Source organism: Staurois parvus, unplaced genomic scaffold, assembly GCF_062004578.1.
Source record: "Staurois parvus isolate SC_StPar_1 unplaced genomic scaffold, SC_StPar_1.0 ptg003422l, whole genome shotgun sequence".
NCBI lineage: Eukaryota > Metazoa > Chordata > Amphibia > Anura > Ranidae > Staurois > Staurois parvus.
The window spans coordinates 83789-105448 of record NW_028321218.1 but is presented as its reverse complement, the minus strand read 5'-3'; the positions used below and the strand labels follow the sequence as shown (position 1 = coordinate 105448).

Here is a 21660-nt window from a genome sequence, read left to right as displayed (position 1 = left end):
TGACATTCCCGCTCCCTTTTCCACTGCGATCGCCTAGGTGATTGAAAGTGGCAGTTGTCCTCTACCCCCCCCCCCCCCATCCCTTTTCTCCCTGTGGCGGGACACGTGACAGGTCCCAGAAGACTCCGGGACCATTCACAAAGCGCAGCGCTTCTCGCACATGCTCAGTGAAGCCACAAGCAGTCCCAGCCGGGTGCCCACACTAAAGATGTCGGCACCAGGGAGAGAAGACAGCCGGTGACACCAGCCATGGAGAGGACACCGCAGGACCCCGGGACAGGTAAGTGGCCGTATTCTAACACTCAGCAGGTACAGGTTTTGTACAGTTTTGGAGCTGCTGACTTTTTTTTTTCCATCTGGAACTCCTCCTTATCCTGCGTTGCGTTGAGGCAGCCGATTGGACTGAATGGACTGCCAGCGTCCTGATGTGCCGCAACACAAAGCACAACTCACCATTGCGCACTGCCGTCTGCAGCAACACGCATGCATTGTCACAGCGTGTTGGGGGGCGGTCACGTATGTTACATGCTTTGGGGTGATGTGCCCAATGCCCGTGTCACCACAATGTGTTGGTGTAAATGGCTCCTGAAGACGAGGGGTGGGGGGCAGGTAGAGGGCCACCATGGGGGGGCCTTAGTGAGCGATGCAACAGACCTGAGACACGTGGCTCATCCAAGTGGCCCAACTGTTTGTTGTCATGGTAACCCAGCAGTTTTCTCATTCTGAGTGGGGGAATGTGATTGGTTGCTATGGGAGATGAGCGCAGTGGGTTGTGCAGGTCCCTGTCAGCGGTCTTGACGGCCATGTCTCTGTTCTCCAGGTGGATGTGAATAAAGATCGACTGATCGATCTGCATGAGTTCCTGCGAGCGACACAGAAGAAGGAATTCCTGGAGCCGGATGAATGGGAGGTAATAGACTGGGAACACGGGAGAGGGGGATGGGGACGTGACGCGGGAGAGGGGGATGGGGACATGACGCGGGAGTGGGGGATGGGGACGTGACGCGGGAGTGGGGGATGGGGACGTGACGCGGGAGAGGGGGATGGGGACGTGACGCGGGAGAGGGGGATGGGGACGTGACGCGGGAGAGGGGGATGGGGACGTGACGCGGGGGATGGGGACGTGACGCGGGGGATGGGGACGTGACGCGGGGGATGGGGACGTGACGCGGGGGATGGGGACGTGACGCGGGGGATGGGGACGTGACGCGGGGGATGGGGACGTGACGCGGGAGTGGGGGATGGGGACGTGACGCGGGAGTGGGGGAATGGGGACGTGACGCGGGAGTGGGGGAATGGGGACGTGACGCGGGAGTGGGGGAATGGGGACGTGACGCGGGAGTGGGGACGTGACGCGGGAGAGGGGGATGGGGACGTGACGCGGGAGAGGGGACGTGACGCGGGAGTGGGGGAATGGGGACGTGACGCGGGAGTGGGGGAATGGGGACGTGACGCGGGAGTGGGGGATGGGGACGTGACGCGGGAGTGGGGACGTGACGCGGGAGAGGGGGATGGGGACGGGACGCGGGAGAGGGGACGGGACGCGGGAGAGGGGGGGTGGGGACGGGGCGCGGGAGAGAGGGGGGTGGGGACGGGGCGCGGGAGAGAGGGATGGGGATGTGACACGTGTCCGCACATCACCTGCCCCATGTCTGCTCTTCTGTTCCCCCCCCCCCCCTGCACATGAGTGTCCTGTCCATGTTAGAGCTATGATCCCTGCATCGGTCTTGATGTGATTTCCAATACCGTAGCCCACTGAAGCCGTGGGCTGGTCTACCAGCATGGAGGAGCCCGCAGGAGCGGAGGATCGGGGTAGTAAATCGATGTTTCCTCGTCCCTCAGACAGACATGAGCAGCGATCTCTTGCGGTGGGGGGTGCAGCCGCACTGCAGGGATTATTTTTCGTTTTCCTGGAGTTCATCTTTAATGAAGATAAAATCCCTAACCAGATTCAGTTGTCTGTGGCCAGAGGTGTTCCGGTATCCAGAGCCTCCTTCCGTGGCCGATGCGGGGGATTGGCACTGAAATGTGTCCTCCGCCGGTAGTGGATCAGCAGGATTCGCTGTCACATGGCGTCTAGTAGCCGGGCGGAGTTCCTTCCACTTCCCAGGTCGAAGCTTCACTCTGCTACCACGGCAACGCGTTTCATGGCGGGATCCCCTCCCCCGAGGCTGGCTAGTAGGATCGTCCTTGGTCCACTTAGAGCTGGTGGGGGTGGATGTTGGAACAAGATATTACCGCTCATTTCCGATCTCATTACACAGAATGGGCTCCGGTAACAAAATCCCCCAACCTGACAATCTGTACAAACCTCAGACGTCACATGACCTTCCGGGGAGCGCGCTGAAATATACCGGGATCTGCGTGAGCGTCATCGCCTCCATCAGAAATCTAGTGGAATAGAAGAATATTCTCCTAACAGGATCTATGGTACAAATGTATCTACGGGAGGATCTGCCCGTGAATGAGGTGTAATGCCTGCTAGTGGTCAGTAGATGGCGGCACCTTCCTGTCTCTGTACTAGTGTACTCCATTCATGGATTCCCGTCACGCTGGCGGTCTGATGGCGTCCATTCATAATTTATGACCCGCGCGGGATAATCGCTCTGCATTGTGTGATGTCCGCTTTTGTGAATTAACCCCTCGCCCTTCGGGAGGATTTACCCCTCGCCCCTCCGGAAGGATTTACCCCTCGCCCCTCCGGGAGGATTTACCCCTCGCCCCTCCGGGAGGATTTACCCCTCGCCCCTCCGGGAGGATTTACCCCTCGCCCCTCCGGGAGGATTTACCCCTCGGGAGGATTTGCCCCTCGGGAGGATTTACCCCTCGGGAGGATTTGCCCCTCGCCCCTCAGGAAGATTTACCCCTCGCCCCTCGGGAGGATTTACCACTCGCCCCTCGGGAGGATTTACCCCTCGGGAGGATTTACCCCTCGCCCCTCGGGAAGATTTACCCCTCGCCCCCTCCGGGAGGATTTACCCCTCCCCCTTCCTGACCAGGCCATTTGTTTGCAATACGGCGCTGCATTACTTTAGCTGACAATTGCGCGGTCATGCAACGCTACACCCAGATGAAAGTTACGTCCTTTTGGTTTCTCACAAATAGAGCTTTCTTTCGGTGGTATTTGATGGCCACATTTTCTGAGTACACAATGGTGACGGGTCGTACATAATCCTAGGGAAAACAATCGATTTGCAGTCATATGAAGCGGAGTCTCTTCAGGGAAGCCTATCCCGCCCTCAGCTAATAATGGAATCTTCTACTCCACCTACCAGTCCATCCCCCACAGTTACTACCCTTTGTACCACTGGCCCCTCCCTCTTATATTGTAAGCTCCCGGGATCAGGACCCTCCCTCTTAGATTGTAAGCTCCCAGGATCAGCCCCTCCCTCTTAGACTGTAAGCTCCCAGGATCAGCCCCTCCCTCTTAGATTGTAAGCTCCTGGGATCAGGACCCTCCCTCTTAGATTGTAAGCTCCCGGGATCAGCGCCTCCCTCTTAGATTGTCAGCTCCCGGGATCAGCGCCTCCCTCTTAGATTGTAAACTCCCAGGATCAGCCCCTCCCTCTTAGACTGTAAGCTCCCGGGATCAGCCCCTCCCTCTTAGATTGTAAGCTCCCGGGATCAGCCCCTCCCACTTAGATTGTAAGCTCCCGGGATCAGCACCTCCCTCTTAGATTGTAAAGCTCCCGGGATCAGCCCCTCCCTCTTAGATTGTAAACTCCCGGGATCAGCCCCTCCCTCTTAGATTGTAAGCTCCCGGGATCAGGCCCCTCCCTCTTAGATTGTAAGCTCCCGGGATCAGGCCCTCCCTCTTAGATTGTAACCTTCCAGGATCAGGCCCCTCCCTCTTAGATTGTAAGCTCCCGGGATCAGGCCCCTACCTCCTAGATTGTCAGCTCCCAGGATCAGCTCCTCCCTCTTAGATTGTAAGCTCCTGGGATCAGGACCCTCCCTCTTAGATTGTAAGCTCCCGGGATCAGGCCCTCCCTCTTAGATTGTAAGCTCCCAGGATCAGCCCCTCCCTCTTAGATTGTAAGCTCCCAGGATCAGGGCCTCCTATCCCTCTTGTATTGATCTGTATTGTCTCCCGTTGTACAGCGCTGAGCACACTGCTGGTGCCATAAATCCTGTATAATAATAATAGTTTTAGGCTCTGTGGGGGAGGGGAGTGTGATAATTGGAGGAACTCAGACAATATCTATGAGGTTTCGGACATTTCCAGAACCTATGACTAGGACCCGCCGGAGCTCCGTCACATCGAGGACAGATCAGTGCCTCCACGATTCTAGACATACAATTTGGCCGCGATACGATGAACTCTACGAAGTATAATAAGCAGAGTAAGGCGCTGCGTTGGTGACAGTGACACCAGGGGGGGGACTGCAGCGCCCGATCCCACAACTCCTCCCTCAGGGGTCCCAAGTCGTTCTCCCAACCCCTCCTAGCCATGGATGTGCAGGAATGTACCTCCAACATTGAAGCCCCACCTAGCTGAGAGGAGACAACATTTCTAAACTGCGCTCAATATTACATTAAATCCGAGAATCATTGGGTGCCGCGGAAATACGGGCGCTTCAGGAAACATCATCCAGTGTATTCCGATGGGCAGCAACTAAAAGAGCGCAGATTATACCGGGGCGGCTGAACTGTGATGTAAAATGGTTTATCAAAGAAATAAAATGACCTTTAAGAAATCTAATGGCGAGGAGTCGGCGCCCAACACTGCGAGGAATGCAATAAGAAGTGCAGGGCTCCATGTACACGGGACGTTTGGAACTCTTCTGAACGATGGAAACTGACTGCTGGAAAACGTAGGTCAAAAAACGTCTGTTTAGCCGCATTTATGTGCGTTTAGAAGCGTTTTTTACGATAACCTCAGGAGACCTTCAAAAATGCCCAGAATGCACTGAAAAACTGTAAAAAATTAATAATTTCAGACATTTTGAGAGGAATGGAGGGGGCGGAAGCGGGGGGAGCGGAAGCAGAGGGGGGGGAAGCGGGGGAAGCGGAGAGGGCGGAAGCGGGGAGGGCGGAAGTGGGGGAGGGAGCGGAGGGGGGGGGGGAAGCGGAGAGGGCGGAAGCGGAGAGGGAAGAGCGGGGAGGGCGGAAGCGGAGGGAGCGGAAGCAGAGGGGGCGGAAGCGGAGCAGAGCGGAGCAGAGCGGAAGTGGGGGAGGGAGCGGGTGGAAGTGGGGGGGGGGGGGGGGGCGGAGAGGGCGGAAGCGGAGAGGGTGGAAGTGGGGAGAGCAGAAGCAGAGAGACTAGAAGCAGGGGGAGCAGTATGTGTTGAGATGACCGGTCTGTTCTGGTTGTAGTCACTATGGATCCCATCATGAACATAATGCGGCGCGTTCTAACATTTCTTCCTTCACACAAAACCTGGACCTGACTGCGCTGGTGTTCCGGGTCCATTTGAATACATGGAGAACGCTTTGCATGCATTTCTGATGATGAAATAAGGCTCCGGACAGCATCTGGACATGGAACAGTTTAAAAACCGCTTCTAAACGCAAACGCTTCTAAACGTGGTTAGTCGCGTTTACAAGCGTTTGGCATTTGGACTGCTGATAAAATCTCCTAAGATCCTAGACCTAAGAACGCAATCACAGCATCTAAAATGGACTCTGAGACACGTAGCGGAGAGAGAAATGTTTTCAGTATGTGAACAGTCAGGAAGTCGGGGGAGAACATATTGGCCCCATAAAGGATGAGCGGGGGGAAGATGGTTCCGTATGGCACAGCGAATGTACTCCATGCATTCTTCTCCTCAGTACAGCAATCAAGGCTGTATTAGTAACACGGCATGGAATGTACCTTTGTGGCTAACAGAAGCCGGTGTCTGTAACATAAGTGGCCGGGACCACATGGCTTACACCCGAGAGTCCTTCGAGAACTCAGCCAGGTTATTTCCAGACCGTTATTCCTAATTATTACGGACAGCATAAGGACTGGAATGGGACCAGCTGACTGGAGGAAGCCAAGCGTGGTACCAATATTTATAAGAAGGGCAAAGCTATAGTCCAGGAAACTACAGAGCAGTCAGTCTAACATCAATAGTATGTAAACTATTCGCCGGGATGATAAGGGACCATATCCAATAGTTTGCACATGATAATAGTAGTAATCGGCGTGGATTTATGAAGGACTAATCTGCTTACATTTAATGCTGAAAAATGTAAAGTCATGAACTTGGGGGCCAAAAATATGAATGCAAATTACTCTCTAGGGGAACCCAGGATGGAAAAAGATCTGGGGGTCCGAGTGGATCAGCAATAGCTTGCATTGCCAAGCTGCAGCAAGCAAAGCTATCAGAATATTGACCTGCATTACGAAGGGGGGTCACTCCAAGATGAAACTATAATTCTACCAATTTACAAGACTCTGGTCCGGCCACATCTGGAGTATTCCGTCCAGTTCTGGTCACCAGTCCTCAGGAAGGATGTTCTGGAACTGGAGAGAGTCCAGAGAACGGCAATGAAGCTAATAGGGGCTGGAGGAGCCCAGTTATGGGGGGCTGGAGGAGCCCAGTTATGGGGGGCTGGAGGAGCCCAGTTATGGGGGGCTGGAGGAGCCCAGTTATGGGGGGCTGGAGGAGCCCAGTTATGGGCGGGCTGGAGGATTCCAGTTATGGGCGGGCTGGAGGATTCCAGTTATGGGCGGGCTGGAGGATTCCAGTTATGGGCGGGCTGGAGGATTCCAGTTATGGGCGGGCTGGAGGATCTCTGTTATGGGCGGGCTGGAGGATCTCTGTTATGGGCGGGCTGGAGGATCTCTGTTATGGGCGGGCTGGAGGATCTCTGTTATGGGCGGGCTGGAGGATCTCTGTTATGGGCGGGCTGGAGGATCTCTGTTATGGGGGGCTGGAGGATCTTATTTATGGGGGGCTGGAGGATCTCTGTTATGGGGGGCTGGAGGATCTTATTTATGGGGGGCTGGAGGATCTCAGTTGGGGGAGGTTGGAGGATCTTCGTTATGGGGACTGGAGGAGCTCAGTTAGGAGGAAGGACTGCAAACATTAAACATAAGTTGGAGAGGAGTTAGGATGGTGAGATACAAATGCCTCCAATGGTGATCCCAGCAGGGGGAGGGAACTATTCAGCGTCAGGGAGCTCAGGCCATGTGGCCCCTCACTGAAATTCGAGGAGATGCGGTTTATCTTTAAAGTGTTCCTGAACCCCCCGCAGTACAATCAGTCTGTAGATGCAGGAAAGCATGCTGGTTATACTCACTGTGGAACCTAAGGGGTTAATCCTCTGTGTTGTGTAAAAAGGCTGTTTGATCCTGTCTTCTCTTATCCTCCCCTTCTACTGTCCCCAATCCATCTCCTGATAGAACAGAGCTCTAGCAGGCACTCTGCACATACTCAGTTTTGTGTTGGTGTGTATTGCTAGAGAGGTTTTTTTTTTTTCTTTGTGAAGGTACATGTGATCAACATAGGGCCAATCAGCACTGTCCAGAGAGGGTCAGGGGTCATGCAGCCTGATAGAACACTCAGAGGACAATGAAAACTGCTGATGAGCAAAGGGATTTATATTTACTAAAATAGTTGCATTTCCATGTTCTGTGTACTGTGGGAGAGCGGATGTGGCGAGTGCGGGGTGCGGGGAGAACGGATGTGGCGAGTGCGGGGTGCGGGGAGAACGGATGTGGCGAGTGCGGGGTGCGGGGAGAACGGATGTGGCGAGTGCGGGGTCCGGGGAGAGCGGATGTGTCGAGTGCGGGGAGAGCGGATGTGTCGAGTGCGGGGAGAGCGGATGTGGCGAGTGCGGGGAGAGCGGATGTGGCGAGTGCGGGGTCCCGGGAGAGCGGATGTGGCGAGTGCGGGGTCCCGGGAGAGCGGATGTGGCGGGTGCGGGGAGAGCGGATGTGGCGAGTGCGGGGTACGGGGAGAGCGGATGTGGCGAGTGCGGGGTACGGGGAGAGCGGATGTAGCGAGTGCGGGGTCCGGGGAGAGCGGATGTGGCGAGTGCGGGGTCCGGGGAGAGCGGATGTGGCGGGTGCGGGGAGAGCGGATGTGGCGAGTGCGGGGTCCGGGGAGAGCGGATGTGGCGGGTGCGGGGAGAGCGGATGTGGCGAGTGCGGGGTACAGGGAGAGTGGATGTGGCGAGTGCGGGGTGCGGGGAGAGCGGATGTGGCGAGCGCCAGGTCTGGGCAGAGCGGATATAGCGAACGCGGGGTCCTGGGTTTAGTAACACTTTAAACTGTGCGGGGGAATTCTTTCCTGTTAGAGCAGTAAGGATGTGGAACTCCCTTCCACAAGCAGTGTTGTCTGTGGGAAGTATCAATAGTTTCAAAAAGACTCTTAGATGGGCATCTTAGTGAATGCAATATACAGGGATATGATGGGCTGGTATCTATTCAACCTTACCAAATATGTAGCTATATAAAACCTATGGTCACATGACCCCAAAGCTCCGGCTCAGTCCCCTTTCTCTGGGTCTGGTGTGGCATCATGAATGCTCCCCCCCAGGCATGAACACCTTGGAGCCATGAACTCTGACGGGATGACGTCACTGCTTTATGGGATTCTGCAGCATTATCCATAGAACTCTCAGACTAGTCAGAGCTTTGTGGTCACATGACCTCATAGAAAAACTTTTTGAAAAATGCAAAAAGTTGCGTTTCTGTTTCTATAGACTTCAATGGAAATGCTGCAGAAAGGCATGTATTGTGTTTTAAATCTGCCTAGCAACAAGACACATTTTAAAAAATGGAAAAAAAAAACAATGCAGAAACGGCTGAGACACAACCGGCGTGGGTGTGAACCGAACCTCGAGTGTCCTTCATGGACTTTGGACTTCACCCTCGACTTTACGGCTTTGTGCTGGGCGGATGGCTCCGGTTCCTGGAGGACGGGACAAGGACACAGATACTAGAGATACACGGAAGGATTGGCACATAAATGTTTGTTCCACTTGTAGAAATGAAAAAGAACAAGTTAAAAAGAAAGTTGCTTCAAAATTCCACCTGACCACCTAAAAAAGGAATCAAAGAGGAAATTAAATCCGTATTTGACTTCCTTCCATTGTGGCATCAACATTCCCCGGAACCCTCCCAGACGGAGCAGTATTGTAGTCCTGCGGTCCTGGGCGCGGCTCCAGCATTATACCGGACCGCTGCCAATCATCAACAAGAAGACATAGAGGGGAAAATATGATGAGTGAATCAAACTGAATTCAGAGGAACGAAACTGGAGGAGGAAAAGCTAAGTTCTTCCAAGTTAAGCCGCCCTTCCCCTTTTTGGGTCAAGTTCCTCTTTGTCTGCCTCCAACCCCCCCCCCCCCTCCTCTTTAAGTTTTTGCACGTTCTGTCTTTTTGGGGGGAGCAGGTACCTGGTATTGACAGGCACCCGCTTCCACTTAGATCGCTGTGATGATCCAACTGGAAGTTCACCCCCTTCCCCTGCAGCTTTCTGGAACACATCAAAGGTCCCAGAAGGCTGCAGGACCATTCACAATATGCAGCGGGAAGCAGTTACAGCCGGCATCCAAAACTAAACATACCGGCACAGATGGTATGACTCCACAGAGCCCTGATCCCTGGAAGAGATGGTGTGACCCCACAGAGCCCCGATCTCTGGAAGAGATGGTGTGACCCCACAGAGCCCCGATCTCTGGAAGAGATGGTGTGACCCCACAGAGCCCCGATCTCTGGAAGAGATGGTGTGACCCCACAGAGCCCCGATCTCTGGAAGAGATGGTGTGACCCCACAGAGCCCCGATCTCTGGAAGAGATGGTGTGACCCCACAGAGCCCCGATCCCTGGAAGAGATGGTGTGACCCCACAGAGCCCCGATCTCTGGAAGAGATGGTGTGACCCCACAGAGCCCCGATCTCTGGAAGAGATGGTATAGACCCCACAGAGCCCCGATCTCTGGAAAAGATGGTATGGACCCCACAGAGCCCTGATCTCTGGAAGAGATGGTATAGACCCCACAGAGCCCTGATCTCTGGAAAAGATGGTATGGACCCCACAGAGCCCCGATCTCTGGAAGAGATGGTATAGACCCCACAGAGCCCCGATCTCTGGAAGAGATGGTGTGACCCCACAGAGCCCCGATCTCTGGAAGAGATGGTGTGACCCCACAGAGCCCCGATCCCTGGAAGAGATGGTGTGACCCCACAGAGCCCCGATCTCTGGAAGAGATGGTGTGACCCCACAGAGCCCCGATCTCTGGAAGAGATGGTATAGACCCCACAGAGCCCTGATCTCTGGAAAAGATGGTATGGACCCCACAGAGCCCTGATCCCTGGAAGAGATGGTGTGACCCCACAGAGCCCCGATCTCTGGAAGAGATGGTATGACCCCACAGAGCCCCGATCTCTGGAAGAGATGGTGTGACCCCACAGAGCCCCGATCTCTGGAAGAGATGGTGTGACCCCACAGAGCCCCGATCTCTGGAAGAGATGGTGTGACCCCACAGAGCCCCGATCTCTGGAAGAGATGGTGTGACCCCACAGAGCCCCGATCTCTGGAAGAGATGGTGTGACCCCACAGAGCCCCGATCCCTGGAAGAGATGGTGTGACCCCACAGAGCCCCGATCCCTGGAAGAGATGGTGTGACCCCACAGAGCCCCGATCCCTGGAAGAGATGGTGTGACCCCACAGAGCCCCGAGCTCTGGAAGAGATGGTATGGACTCCACAGAGCCCTGATTCTTGGAAGAGATGGTGTGACCCCACAGAGCCCTGAGCTCTGGAAGAGATGGTATGGACTCCACAGAGCCCTGATTCTTGGAAGAGATGGTATGACTCCACAGAGCCCTGATCCCTGGAAGAGATGGTATGACTCCACAGAGCCCTGATCCCTGGAAGAGATGGCGTGACACCTGTCTTGGAAATTCGCTTTGAACAAATTTCTCCTTACCATGAGTACTCGCAGTTGGATGCGCAGAAATCCCCCATAAAGCTGTGCGAACTTCGCTTACCGCGACTGCAGCTTAGCTCCACGATTCCTGCGCCTCCAACTGGGTTAGCTATCTTGAGATGTGGGGAAATGGAGCTCCAGTTACCTAGGAATGATCACACGACACTCTCAGGTTGCTGTTGGAATTCACATAGAGACTGGCTTCAGACTCAGCCCCCGGTTTTATTACACACACACGCCCCCCACATGAGTCAGGTCAATCCCCTCCCACAGAACAATGCATGGGGAGTACCTATACACAGGATGTACATTCCGATTGGAGCGTAGCCTTTCCTCTTATCTATCACCAGTCCTCCCCTCCCTCCATGAGCTCTCTGAGGGAAGCAACCTTCCCCATCCTATCAGCTCCTAGTGGTATGTCCATTCCCTGTACAAGCATCCCCTAGATTAAACATCAGTCTGTATCTGGATGGGCCGATACGATCTTTATTAAAACACATCCATCCGGATACAGTTCAGGTCGGTAATGGGTTGTAAGATATACATGAGCCTACACACTGAGTTCGCACTGCTTGGCGCCTGGCGGTACGAAGTCCATGTGGTACTACGCTGCTGATATGTGGATACAGGCCCAGGGCCTACCGCCGGCGGCATTCGCATCGAATGGCGGTATACACGCCGGTCTATAAGCGCAGATCTGCCATCTCATCCGTTACCGAGCTGAGTACTGTAATACATACATTGTACATGCGCATGGCCCAATTGCAGCCTTCAGAGCTTTAATGATACACACCAGAGACATATGAATAACACTCATATATGACACATTTAAAGTTCAACCTGTAAATACAAAATTTCCATGACACACCACAGAGCCTGAGCTCTGGAAGAGATGGCGTGACACCACAGAGCCCTGAGCTCTGGAAGAGATGGCGTGACCCCACAGAGCCCTGAGCTCTGGAAGAGGTGGCGTGACCCCACAGAGCCCTGAGCTCTGGAAGAGGTGGCGTGACCCACAGAGGCCTGAGCTCTGAAAGAGGTGGCGTGACCCCACAGAGGCCGGATCCCTGGAAGAGATGGTATGACTCCACAGAGCCCTGAGCTCTGGAAGAGATGGTATGGACTCCACAGAGCCCTGATCCCTGGAAGAGATGGTATGGACCCCACAGAGCCCTGATCCCTGGAAGAGATGGTGTGACCCCACAGAGCCCTGATCCCTGGAAGAGATGGTGTGACCCCACAGAGCCCTGATCCCTGGAAGAGATGATGTGACCCCACAGAGCCCTGATCCCTGGAAGAGATGGTGTGACCCCACAGAGCCCTGATCCCTGGAAGAGATGATGTGACCCCACAGAGCCCTGATCCCTGGAAGAGATGGTGTGACCCCACAGAGCCCTGATCCCTGGAAGAGATGGTGTGACCCCACAGAGCCCTGAGCTCTGGAAGAGATGGCATGACCCACAGAGGCCTGAGCTCTGGAAGATATGGTATGGATCCTAAAGAGCTCTGGAAGAGATAGTGTGACCCCACAGAGGCCTGAGCTCTGGAAGAGATGGTATGGATCCTAAAGAGCTCTGGAAGAGATGGTATGGACCCCATGGAGTTCAGAGCTTTGGAAGATACGGTATGACCTCACAGAGCCCTGATCTCTGGAAGAGACGGTATGACCCCACAGAGCCCTGATCTCTGGAAGAGATGGTATGACTCCACAGAGCCCTGATCTCTGGAAGAGATGGTATGACTCCACAGAGCCCTGAGCTCTGGAAGAGATGGTATGACCCCACAGAGCTCCGATCTCTTACTAAATGATAGAGCGTAAATCTGCAGAACAATGACACTGTACAGGAGGAGAATAAAGCGGGGTCCGATATCTGCCGCACGTCTACTGTGCAGGAGGAGAATAAAGCTGGGTCTGATATCTGCCGCATGTCTACATGTACAGGAGGAGAATAAAGCTGGGTCCGATATCTGCCGCACGTCTACTGTGCAGGAGGAGAATAAAGCGGGGTCCGATATCTGCCGCACGTCTACATGTACAGGAGGAGAATAAAGCGGGGTCTGATATCTGCCACACGTCTACATGTACAGGAGGAGAATAAAGCGGGGTCTGATATCTGCCGCACGTCTACATGTACAGGAGGAGAATAAAGCGGGGTCTGATATCTGCCGCACGTCTACATGTACAGGAGGAGAATAAAGCGGGGTCTGATATCTGCCGCACGTCTACATGTACAGGAGGAGAATAAAGCGGGGTCTGATATCTGCTGCATGTCTACATGTACAGGAGGAGAATAAAGCGGGGTCTGATATCTGCCGCACGTCTACATGTACAGGAGGAGAATAAAGCGGGGTCCGATATCTGCCACACGTCTACATGTACAGGGGAGGAGAATAAAGCGGGGTCCGATATCTGCCGCACGTCTACATGTACAGGGGAGGAGAATAAAGCGGGGTCCGATATCTGCCGCACGTCTACATGTACAGGGGAGGAGAATAAAGCGGGGTCTGATATCTGCCGCACGTCTACATGTACAGGGGAGGGGAATAAAGCGGGGTCTGATATCTGCCGCACGTCTACATGTACAGGGGAGGGGAATAAAGCGGGGTCTGATATCTGCCGCACGTCTACATGTACAGGAGGAGAATAAAGCGGGGTCTGATATCTGCCGCACGTCTACATGTACAGGAGGAGAATAAAGCGGGGTCCGATATCTGCCGCACGTCTACATGTACAGGGGAGGAGAATAAAGCGGGGTCCGATATCTGCCGCACGTCTACATGTACAGGGGAGGAGAATAAAGCGGGGTCCGATATCTGCCACACGTCTACATGTACAGGGGAGGAGAATAAAGCGGGGTCTGATATCTGCCGCACGTCTACATGTACAGGAGGAGAATAAAGCGGGGTCTGATATCTGCCGCACGTCTACATGTACAGGAGGAGAATAAAGCGGGGTCCGATATCTGCCACACGTCTACATGTACAGGGGAGGAGAATAAAGCGGGGTCCGATATCTGCCGCACGTCTACATGTACAGGGGAGGAGAATAAAGCGGGGTCTGATATCTGCCGCACGTCTACATGTACAGGGGAGGAGAATAAAGCGGGGTCCGATATCTGCCGCACGTCTACATGTACAGGGGAGGGGAATAAAGCGGGGTCTGATATCTGCCGCACGTCTACATGTACAGGGGAGGAGAATAAAGCGGGGTCCGATATCTGCCGCACGTCTACATGTACAGGAGGAGAATAAAGCGGGGTCTGATATCTGCCGCACGTCTACATGTACAGGAGGAGAATAAAGCGGGGTCTGATATCTGCCGCACGTCTACATGTACAGGGGAGGAGAATAAAGCGGGGTCTGATATCTGCCGCACGTCTACATGTACAGGGGAGGAGAATAAAGCGGGGTCTGATATCTGCCGCACGTCTACATGTACAGGAGGAGAATAAAGCGGGGTCTGATATCTGCCGCACGTCTACATGTACAGGAGGAGAATAAAGCGGGGTCTGATATCTGCCGCACGTCTACATGTACAGGAGGAGAATAAAGCGGGGTCTGATATCTGCCGCACGTCTACATGTACAGGAGGAGAATAAAGCGGGGTCCGATATCTGCCGCACGTCTACATGTACAGGGGAGGAGAATAAAGCGGGGTCCGATATCTGCCGCACGTCTACATGTACAGGAGGAGAATAAAGCGGGGTCTGATATCTGCCGCACGTCTACATGTACAGGAGGAGAATAAAGCGGGGTCTGATATCTGCCGCACGTCTACATGTACAGGGGAGGAGAATAAAGCGGGGTCCGATATCTGCCGCACGTCTACATGTACAGGAGGAGAATAAAGCGGGGTCTGATATCTGCCGCACGTCTACATGTACAGGAGGAGAATAAAGCGGGGTCTGATATCTGCCGCACGTCTACATGTACAGGGGAGGAGAATAAAGCGGGGTCTGATATCTGCCGCACATCTACATGTACAGGGGAGGAGAATAAAGCGGGGTCTGATATCTGCCGCACGTCTACATGTACAGGAGGAGAATAAAGCGGGGTCTGATATCTGCCGCACGTCTACATGTACAGGAGGAGAATAAAGCGGGGTCTGATATCTGCCGCACGTCTACATGTACAGGAGGAGAATAAAGCGGGGTCTGATATCTGCCGCACGTCTACATGTACAGGAGGAGAATAAAGCGGGGTCCGATATCTGCCGCACGTCTACATGTACAGGGGAGGAGAATAAAGCGGGGTCCGATATCTGCCACACGTCTACATGTACAGGGGAGGAGAATAAAGCGGGGTCTGATATCTGCCGCACGTCTACATGTAGAAATGACAGTATATGGAGGAGGTGGATGGTCGGGCGAGTTGTGGCAGATACGGGATTATCAGTCTATACACAGAGCAGGTTGCACCCGGCTACAGGGCGGTGTCACGGCAATGGATGTCTCTGTACTCTACGTGTGTATGTATGCTGAGCTCCACACGGAGAGGACATACATCACCCAGCAACTCGATTCCCATAACTAGGGAGCCTAGCGACATACAGAACACAAACTGCCCTGCTGGGGACAGGCACAGCGTCAAGTATGCAAAGACTTTCTGATGAATGACACATGACCAAGGACAGCTGACTGATGACTATCACAGCTGATGAGCAACCCTACCCTGCTACAGGCCGTCACCCAGGAGGAGGCGGGGACAGTGGCAGCCTGCTAGACACCCGTCACATAGGGAAGGGGGGGTTAGTGATACGCTGCTAGAGATCCCATCATATTGTTTGGTGGAGGGTAGTGATGGGCTGCTAGAGACCCCGTCACATCGGTTTTGGGGGGTAGTGATGGGCTGCTAGAGACCCCGTCACATCGGTTGTGGGGGGGGGGTAGTGATGGGCTGCTAGAGACCCCGTCACATCGGTTGTGGGGGGTAGTGATGGGCTGCTAGAGACCCCGTCATATCGGTTGTGGGCGGTAGTGATAGACTGCTCGAGACCCCATCACATCAGTTGGGGGGTTAGTGATGGACTGCTAGAGACCCCGTCACATCGGTTGTGGGGGGGGGTGTAGTGATGGACTGCTAGAGACCCCGTCACATCGGTTGTGGGGGGGTAGTGATAGGCTGCTAGAAACCCCGTCACATCAGTTGTGGGGGGTAGTGATGGGCTGCTAGAGACCCCGTCACATTGGTTGTGGGGGGGTAGTGATGCTCTGCTAGAAACCCTGTCACATCGGTTGTGAGGGGTAGTGATGGGCTGCTAGAGACCCCGGCACATCGGTTGTGGGGGGGTAGTGATAGGCTGCTAGAGACCCCGTCATATCGGTTGTGGGGGGTAGTGATGGGCTGCTAGAGACCCCGTCACATCGGATGTGGGGGGGTAGTGATAGGCTGCTAGAGACCCCGTCATCGGTTCTGGTTGGGTAGTGATAGGCTGCTAGAGACCCCGTCATATCGGTTGTGGGGGGGTAGTGATAGGCTGCTAGAGACCCCGTCACATCGGTTGTGGGGGGTAGTGATGGGCTGCTAGAGATCCCGTCATATTGGTTGTGGGGGGTTGTGATGGGCTGCTAGAGATCCCGTCACATCGGTTGTGGGGGGTTGTGATGGGCTGCTAGAGATCCCGTCATATTGGTTGTGGGGGGTTGTGATGGGCTGCTAGAGACCCCTTCAGTGGCTGGACTCCTCATTCTATGTTTGGTGCAGCTGACAGACTTGTCTTTGTTGGCAGCACCGAGTGCCGGGTTGGAACGACATATTATATGACTTCTATTTCTGTAGTTTATGGAATAGATCTGCCCCCCCGTCCTGCTCTGGGGGTCTCCTGTGCTGCACGTACAGTATTCGGTGTAGTTCAGAGTCTCCTCGCTTCTTCTGGGGGTCAAACATTGGAAGATCTCCCCAATAGCTCACATTCATTCAGAGACGTCTTTGTCACGTGTCTCTGTTCTAGTCGTCTCTAGTATGTGGACATACAATTCGGGACGGGTGTCGGTGACCTTTTATTTGCTTCCTAGGGTTTTGAAATCCTAGACAAGTGTGACCCGCAGAACCCACTTGATGCAGGTCAGTGGGAGGTCATGGGTTAAATGTTCCTGTCAATGAATTCTGATTCATCTTAATGAGTCCAACTGATGCCACTGACCCGAGCGCCAATCCCTTCCCCCCAACGGTCCTGGAGCCCTCTCTCTGTTCTCCCCCCTCCTGGGACAATACAAGAATCCTTCTACTGGAGGAACTGAAAAACATCGAGTTTTGAAGGAAAACCAAAAGAGTGAAAACATGTTTGTGGATATTGTCCAGAACTGTCCCTGCGTACAGAGAATGTTCTGTAGATCTGACCATTGTGGTGATTGGTGTGGTGACCAGTCTGGTGACCATTGTGATTGGTGTGGTGATCAGTCTGGTGATCATTTATTGGTATGGTGATCATTGTGGTGATTGGTGTGGTGACTAGTCTAGTGACCATTGTGATTGGTGTGGTGGCCAGTCTGGTGATCATTTATTGGTATAGTGATCAATGCGGTGATTGGTGTGGTGACTAGTCTAGTAATCATTGTGTTTGGTGTGATCTGTCTGGTGATCAATGTGGCAATTGGTGTGGTGACCAGTCTGGTGATCATTTGATTGGTATGGTGACCAGTCTGGTGACCATTGTGATTGATATGGGGACTAGTCTGGTGACCATTGTTGTTGGTGTGGTGATAAGTCTGGTGATCTTTGTGGTGATTGGTGTGGTGACCAGTCTAGTGATCATTGATTGGTGTGGTGATCAGTCTAGTGATCATTGATTGGTGTGGTGACCAGGCTGGTTATCATTGTGGTGATTGGTGTGACCAGTCTGGTGATTTTTGTGGCGATTGGTATGGTGTCTATTGTGGCGATTGGTGTGGTGACCAGTCTGGTGTCCATTGTGGTGATTGGTGTGGGGACCAGTCTGGTGATCATTGTGGTGACCAGTCTGGTGTCCATTGTGGTGATTGGTGTGGGGACCAGTCTGGTGATCATTGTGGTGACCAGTCTGGTGACCATTGTGGTGATTGGTGTGGGGACCAGTCTGGTGACCATTGTGGTGATTGGTGTGGTGACCAGTCTGGTGTCCATTGTGGTGATTGGTGTGGTGACCAGTCTGGTGGTCAATGTGGTGATTGGTGTGGTGACCAGTCTGGTGACCATTGTGGTGATTGGTGTGGGGACCAGTCTGGTGACCATTGTGGTGATTGGTGTGGTGACCAGTCTGGTGTCCATTGTGGTGATTGGTGTGGTGACCAGTCTGGTGTCCATTGTGGTGATTGGTGTGGGGACCAGTCTGGTGTCCATTGTGGTGATTGGTGTGGGGACCAGTCTGGTGTCCATTGTGGTGATTGGTATGGTGACCAGTCTGGTGACCATTGTGGTGATTGGTGTGGTGACCAGTCTGGTGTCCATTGTGGTGATTGGTGTGGTGACCAGTCTGGTGTCCATTGTGGTGATTGGTGTGAGGACCAGTCTGGTGTCCATTGTGGTGATTGGTGTGGGGACCATGGTGATGGTATAATGACCGGTGTGTCCTCTTTGTCCTCTCCGGCAGATGGTGGAAGAGCAGCCGCCATACACAGAGGAGGAACTGCTGGAGTTTGAGAGGCACATCGCTCAGACCGAAGATGACCTGGAGCGGAGGAAAGAGGAGCTGGACAGACAGCAGGAGGAACTGGAGAAGCAACAGCAACACATCCAAGCCCAACGCCAGGAGCTGCAGCAGGTAACAGTGAGCCCCACCAATCAGCCAGGCCAGATGGGGGCGATGTCCCTGTATGGAAGCCTTGGGGAGCCATCAGTGCAGCGTGTCCCACACATCACGTATGGCCGCACCAACCACTCCGTACAATGTTCACTATGATCTGTCTGTGCTGCCCAATCACAGTGTCAGATTTTTGGTGTCCCATCCAGGCTGACTGATGGCTTCAGACAACACAGACAGTTCTTATTACACTTGTGATCTGTGTAGTCTGTATATCGGCTGCATTCTGCAAATGTATTGTGTGAGATAAATCTACCTTTACTGATCTCTCCTGGCTGCAGGTGGTACAGCAGATGGAGCAAAAGAAGCTGCAATCTCTTCCCTCGTCCGTCCCAGAACCCGGATCCCAGTACCAGCCAGGTAATGTCCATCATCATCACCCAGAGCGAGTGAGGAGGAGAAGCCATACCTGATAGGAGTGCTGACAACCTGTGCCCACCATCCCTGTGCTGAGTTCCTGGGCCTGTACACCCACTGTGCCCATTATGAGGGGTTCCCACCGTCCCTGTGCTGAGTTCCCGGGTCTGTACACCCGCTGTGCCCATTATGAGGGGTTCCCACCGTCCCTGTGCTGAGTTCCCGGGTCTGTACACCCGCTGTGCCCATTATGAGGGGTTCCCACCATCCCTGTGCCGAGTTCCCGGGTCTGTACACCCGCTGTGCCCATTATGAGGGGTTCCCACCGTCCCTGTGCTGAGTTCCCGGGTCTGTACACCCGCTGTGTCCATTATGAGGGGTTCCCACCGTCCCTGTGCTGAGTTCCCGGGTCTGTACACCCACTGTGTCCATTATGAGGGGTTCCCACCGTCCCTGTGCTGAGTTCCCGGGTCTGTACACCCACTGTGCCCATTATGAGGGGTTCCCACCGTCCCTGTGCTGAGTTCCCGGGTCTATACACCCACTGTGTCCATTATGAGGGGTTCCCACCATCCCTGTGCTGAGTTCCTGGGTCTGTACACCCACTGTGTCCATTATGAGGGGTTCCCACCATCCCTGTGCTGAGTTCCTGGGTCTGTACACCCGCTGTGCCCATTATGAGGGGTTCCCACCATCCCTTTGCCGAGTTCCCAGGTCTGTACCCCCCGCTGTGCCCATTGAGGGGTTCCCATCATCCCTGTGCCAAGTTCCCGGGTCTGTACCCACACTGTGCCCATTATGAGTGGTTCCCACCATCCCTGTTCTGAGTTCCCGGGTTTGCAGGTGAAGTGAGAGTCTGGAAGGGGGGTGGGGGCGATTTCAGCCCTGAACCTCAGAAAAAGCTGATTGCAGGAGCCCCTAAATCCCCTAATTAGTAGAAGGAGACCTTGATGACCATTCCTTTATGAAATATCAGGATTGGGTGGGCTGCCCCTGTAACACAACCGATTGATGGGATTCTCTCTCGTTATTTCCAGCTGTCGACCATGTAGCCCATTTAGGAGTCGGGAAGTCTTAGCCACTCCCACCGGGACATTTACCTGAAGCCGCAGTCCCACGCAGCCAGTCCGCCCCCTGACATAGAGATGGAGATTTGTCGCTTATCCTACTGAAAACTACTGCAGAGTCTGTGTGATCAGCTGCTGGGGACACCACCCGCCTGTGCACTACACTCACCGAGGACCAACATCCGCCCCTGAGGACCAGCACTACCAATAAAATCAGATTATTTTCTCTCTAAGGCTCTGCAAGGCGTGTTTACTGCAGTGCTGGGGAGGGAGCGATCAAATCCACCTCGTTGGGGAAGATGTCTTTTATTGCAGTGTTGGGGAGCCGGAGGGATGGGTGGGGGTGCAGCAGAGAACCTAATTGGAGGGATCATATGGGGAGATGTCTTGTATTGCAGCGTTGGGGAGCAAGAGGGAGGGATGGGTGGGGGTGCAGCAGAGAACCTCATTGGAGGGATCATATGGGGAGATGTATTGCAGCGTTGGGGAGCCAGAGGGAGGGATGGGTGGGTGGGGGTGCAATAGAGAACCTCATTGGAGATCATATGGGGAGATGTCTTGTATTGCAGCGTTGGGGAGCCAGAGGGAGGAATGGGTGGGGGTGCAGCAGAGAACCTCATTGGAGGGATCATATGGGGAGATGTATTGCAGCGTTGGGGAGCCAGAGGGAGGGATGGGTGGGGGTGCAGCAGAGAACCTCATTGGAGGGATCATATGGGGAGATGTCTTGTATTGCAGAATTGGGGAGCCAGAGGGAGGGAGGGGTGGGGGTGCAGCAGAGAACCTCATTGGAGGGGCCATATGGGGAGATGTCTTGTATTGCAGCGTTGGGGAGCCAGGGGGAGGAATGGGTGGGGGTGCAGCAGAGAACCTCATTGGAGGGGTCATATGGGGAGATGTTTTGTATTGCAGCGTTGGGGAGCCAGAGGGAGGGATGGGTGGGGGTGCAGCAGAGAACCTCATTGGAGGGGTCATATGGGGAGATGTTTTGTATTGCAGCGTTGGGAAGTCCTTTATAATTTCTTAGGAGACTTTCTCAACAGTAGTTATCTGTAGGACTATGAAAGGTCCTTCATTCTGGTCATAGAAGCCTGGGGGCCCCCCAAGAGATGACGCTTCTCCATTAAACACCAGGGTGTTCCTCTCCAAACTCTTGGTCTGTGGGCCTGCAGACATGAAATTACAATTTTGGTTTTGCTCATTCACATTCAGGTTCTCATGGAAGATCTGGAGTGAGTCTTGCAGCGATTGATATACCCCATAATAGCCTTCTCTTGAGATCTGGTTGAGTCCTCCACTCATGTCCATGTTTCTTGCACAGCGTACTTTCCCTTCCTGTTTATTTGACTAGTAAGTTCCCCATTTCCCCATTGCTGCTCCAATTTCTTTACTATGGGCAATGTTCTGTTTGTGGAGGATTTCTATGTTTGCATTCATCATACCTTCCATGATTGATACGTCAGTATTGCCATTGGAGGGAGGAATGTCCAGGCTGGCCAATCCTCTGAATGACAAGGGATTGGAGAGAGTCCATTTCCATCCTCGTATCGAGAGGAATGGAAAAATCTGTTATTGTTCACAGAGTTCAAAAAC

The 21660-nt window shown here is 53.8% G+C and overlaps 1 protein-coding gene across 2 annotated transcripts; it reads left to right on the top strand.

The window, feature by feature from the left end:
• Nucleotides 1-783: 783 nt before the first annotated feature.
• On the top strand, nt 784-20300 carry LOC149428193 (uncharacterized). 2 transcript variants are annotated; one of them, XM_089667614.1, is made up of 4 exons: nt 784-910; nt 18434-18604; nt 18925-19003; nt 20038-20300. In XM_089667614.1, exons 1-4 carry the CDS (start codon nt 855-857, stop codon nt 20050-20052), a joined length of 321 nt encoding a protein of 106 aa, XP_089523740.1. In that variant the 5' UTR covers nt 784-854; the 3' UTR covers nt 20053-20300. The 2 variants fall into 2 exon arrangements, with proteins under 2 accessions (XP_089523740.1, XP_089523741.1); XM_089667615.1 differs by lacking the exon at nt 784-910 and adding an exon at nt 16774-16929.
• The last annotated feature ends 1360 nt before the right edge of the window (nt 20301-21660 follow it).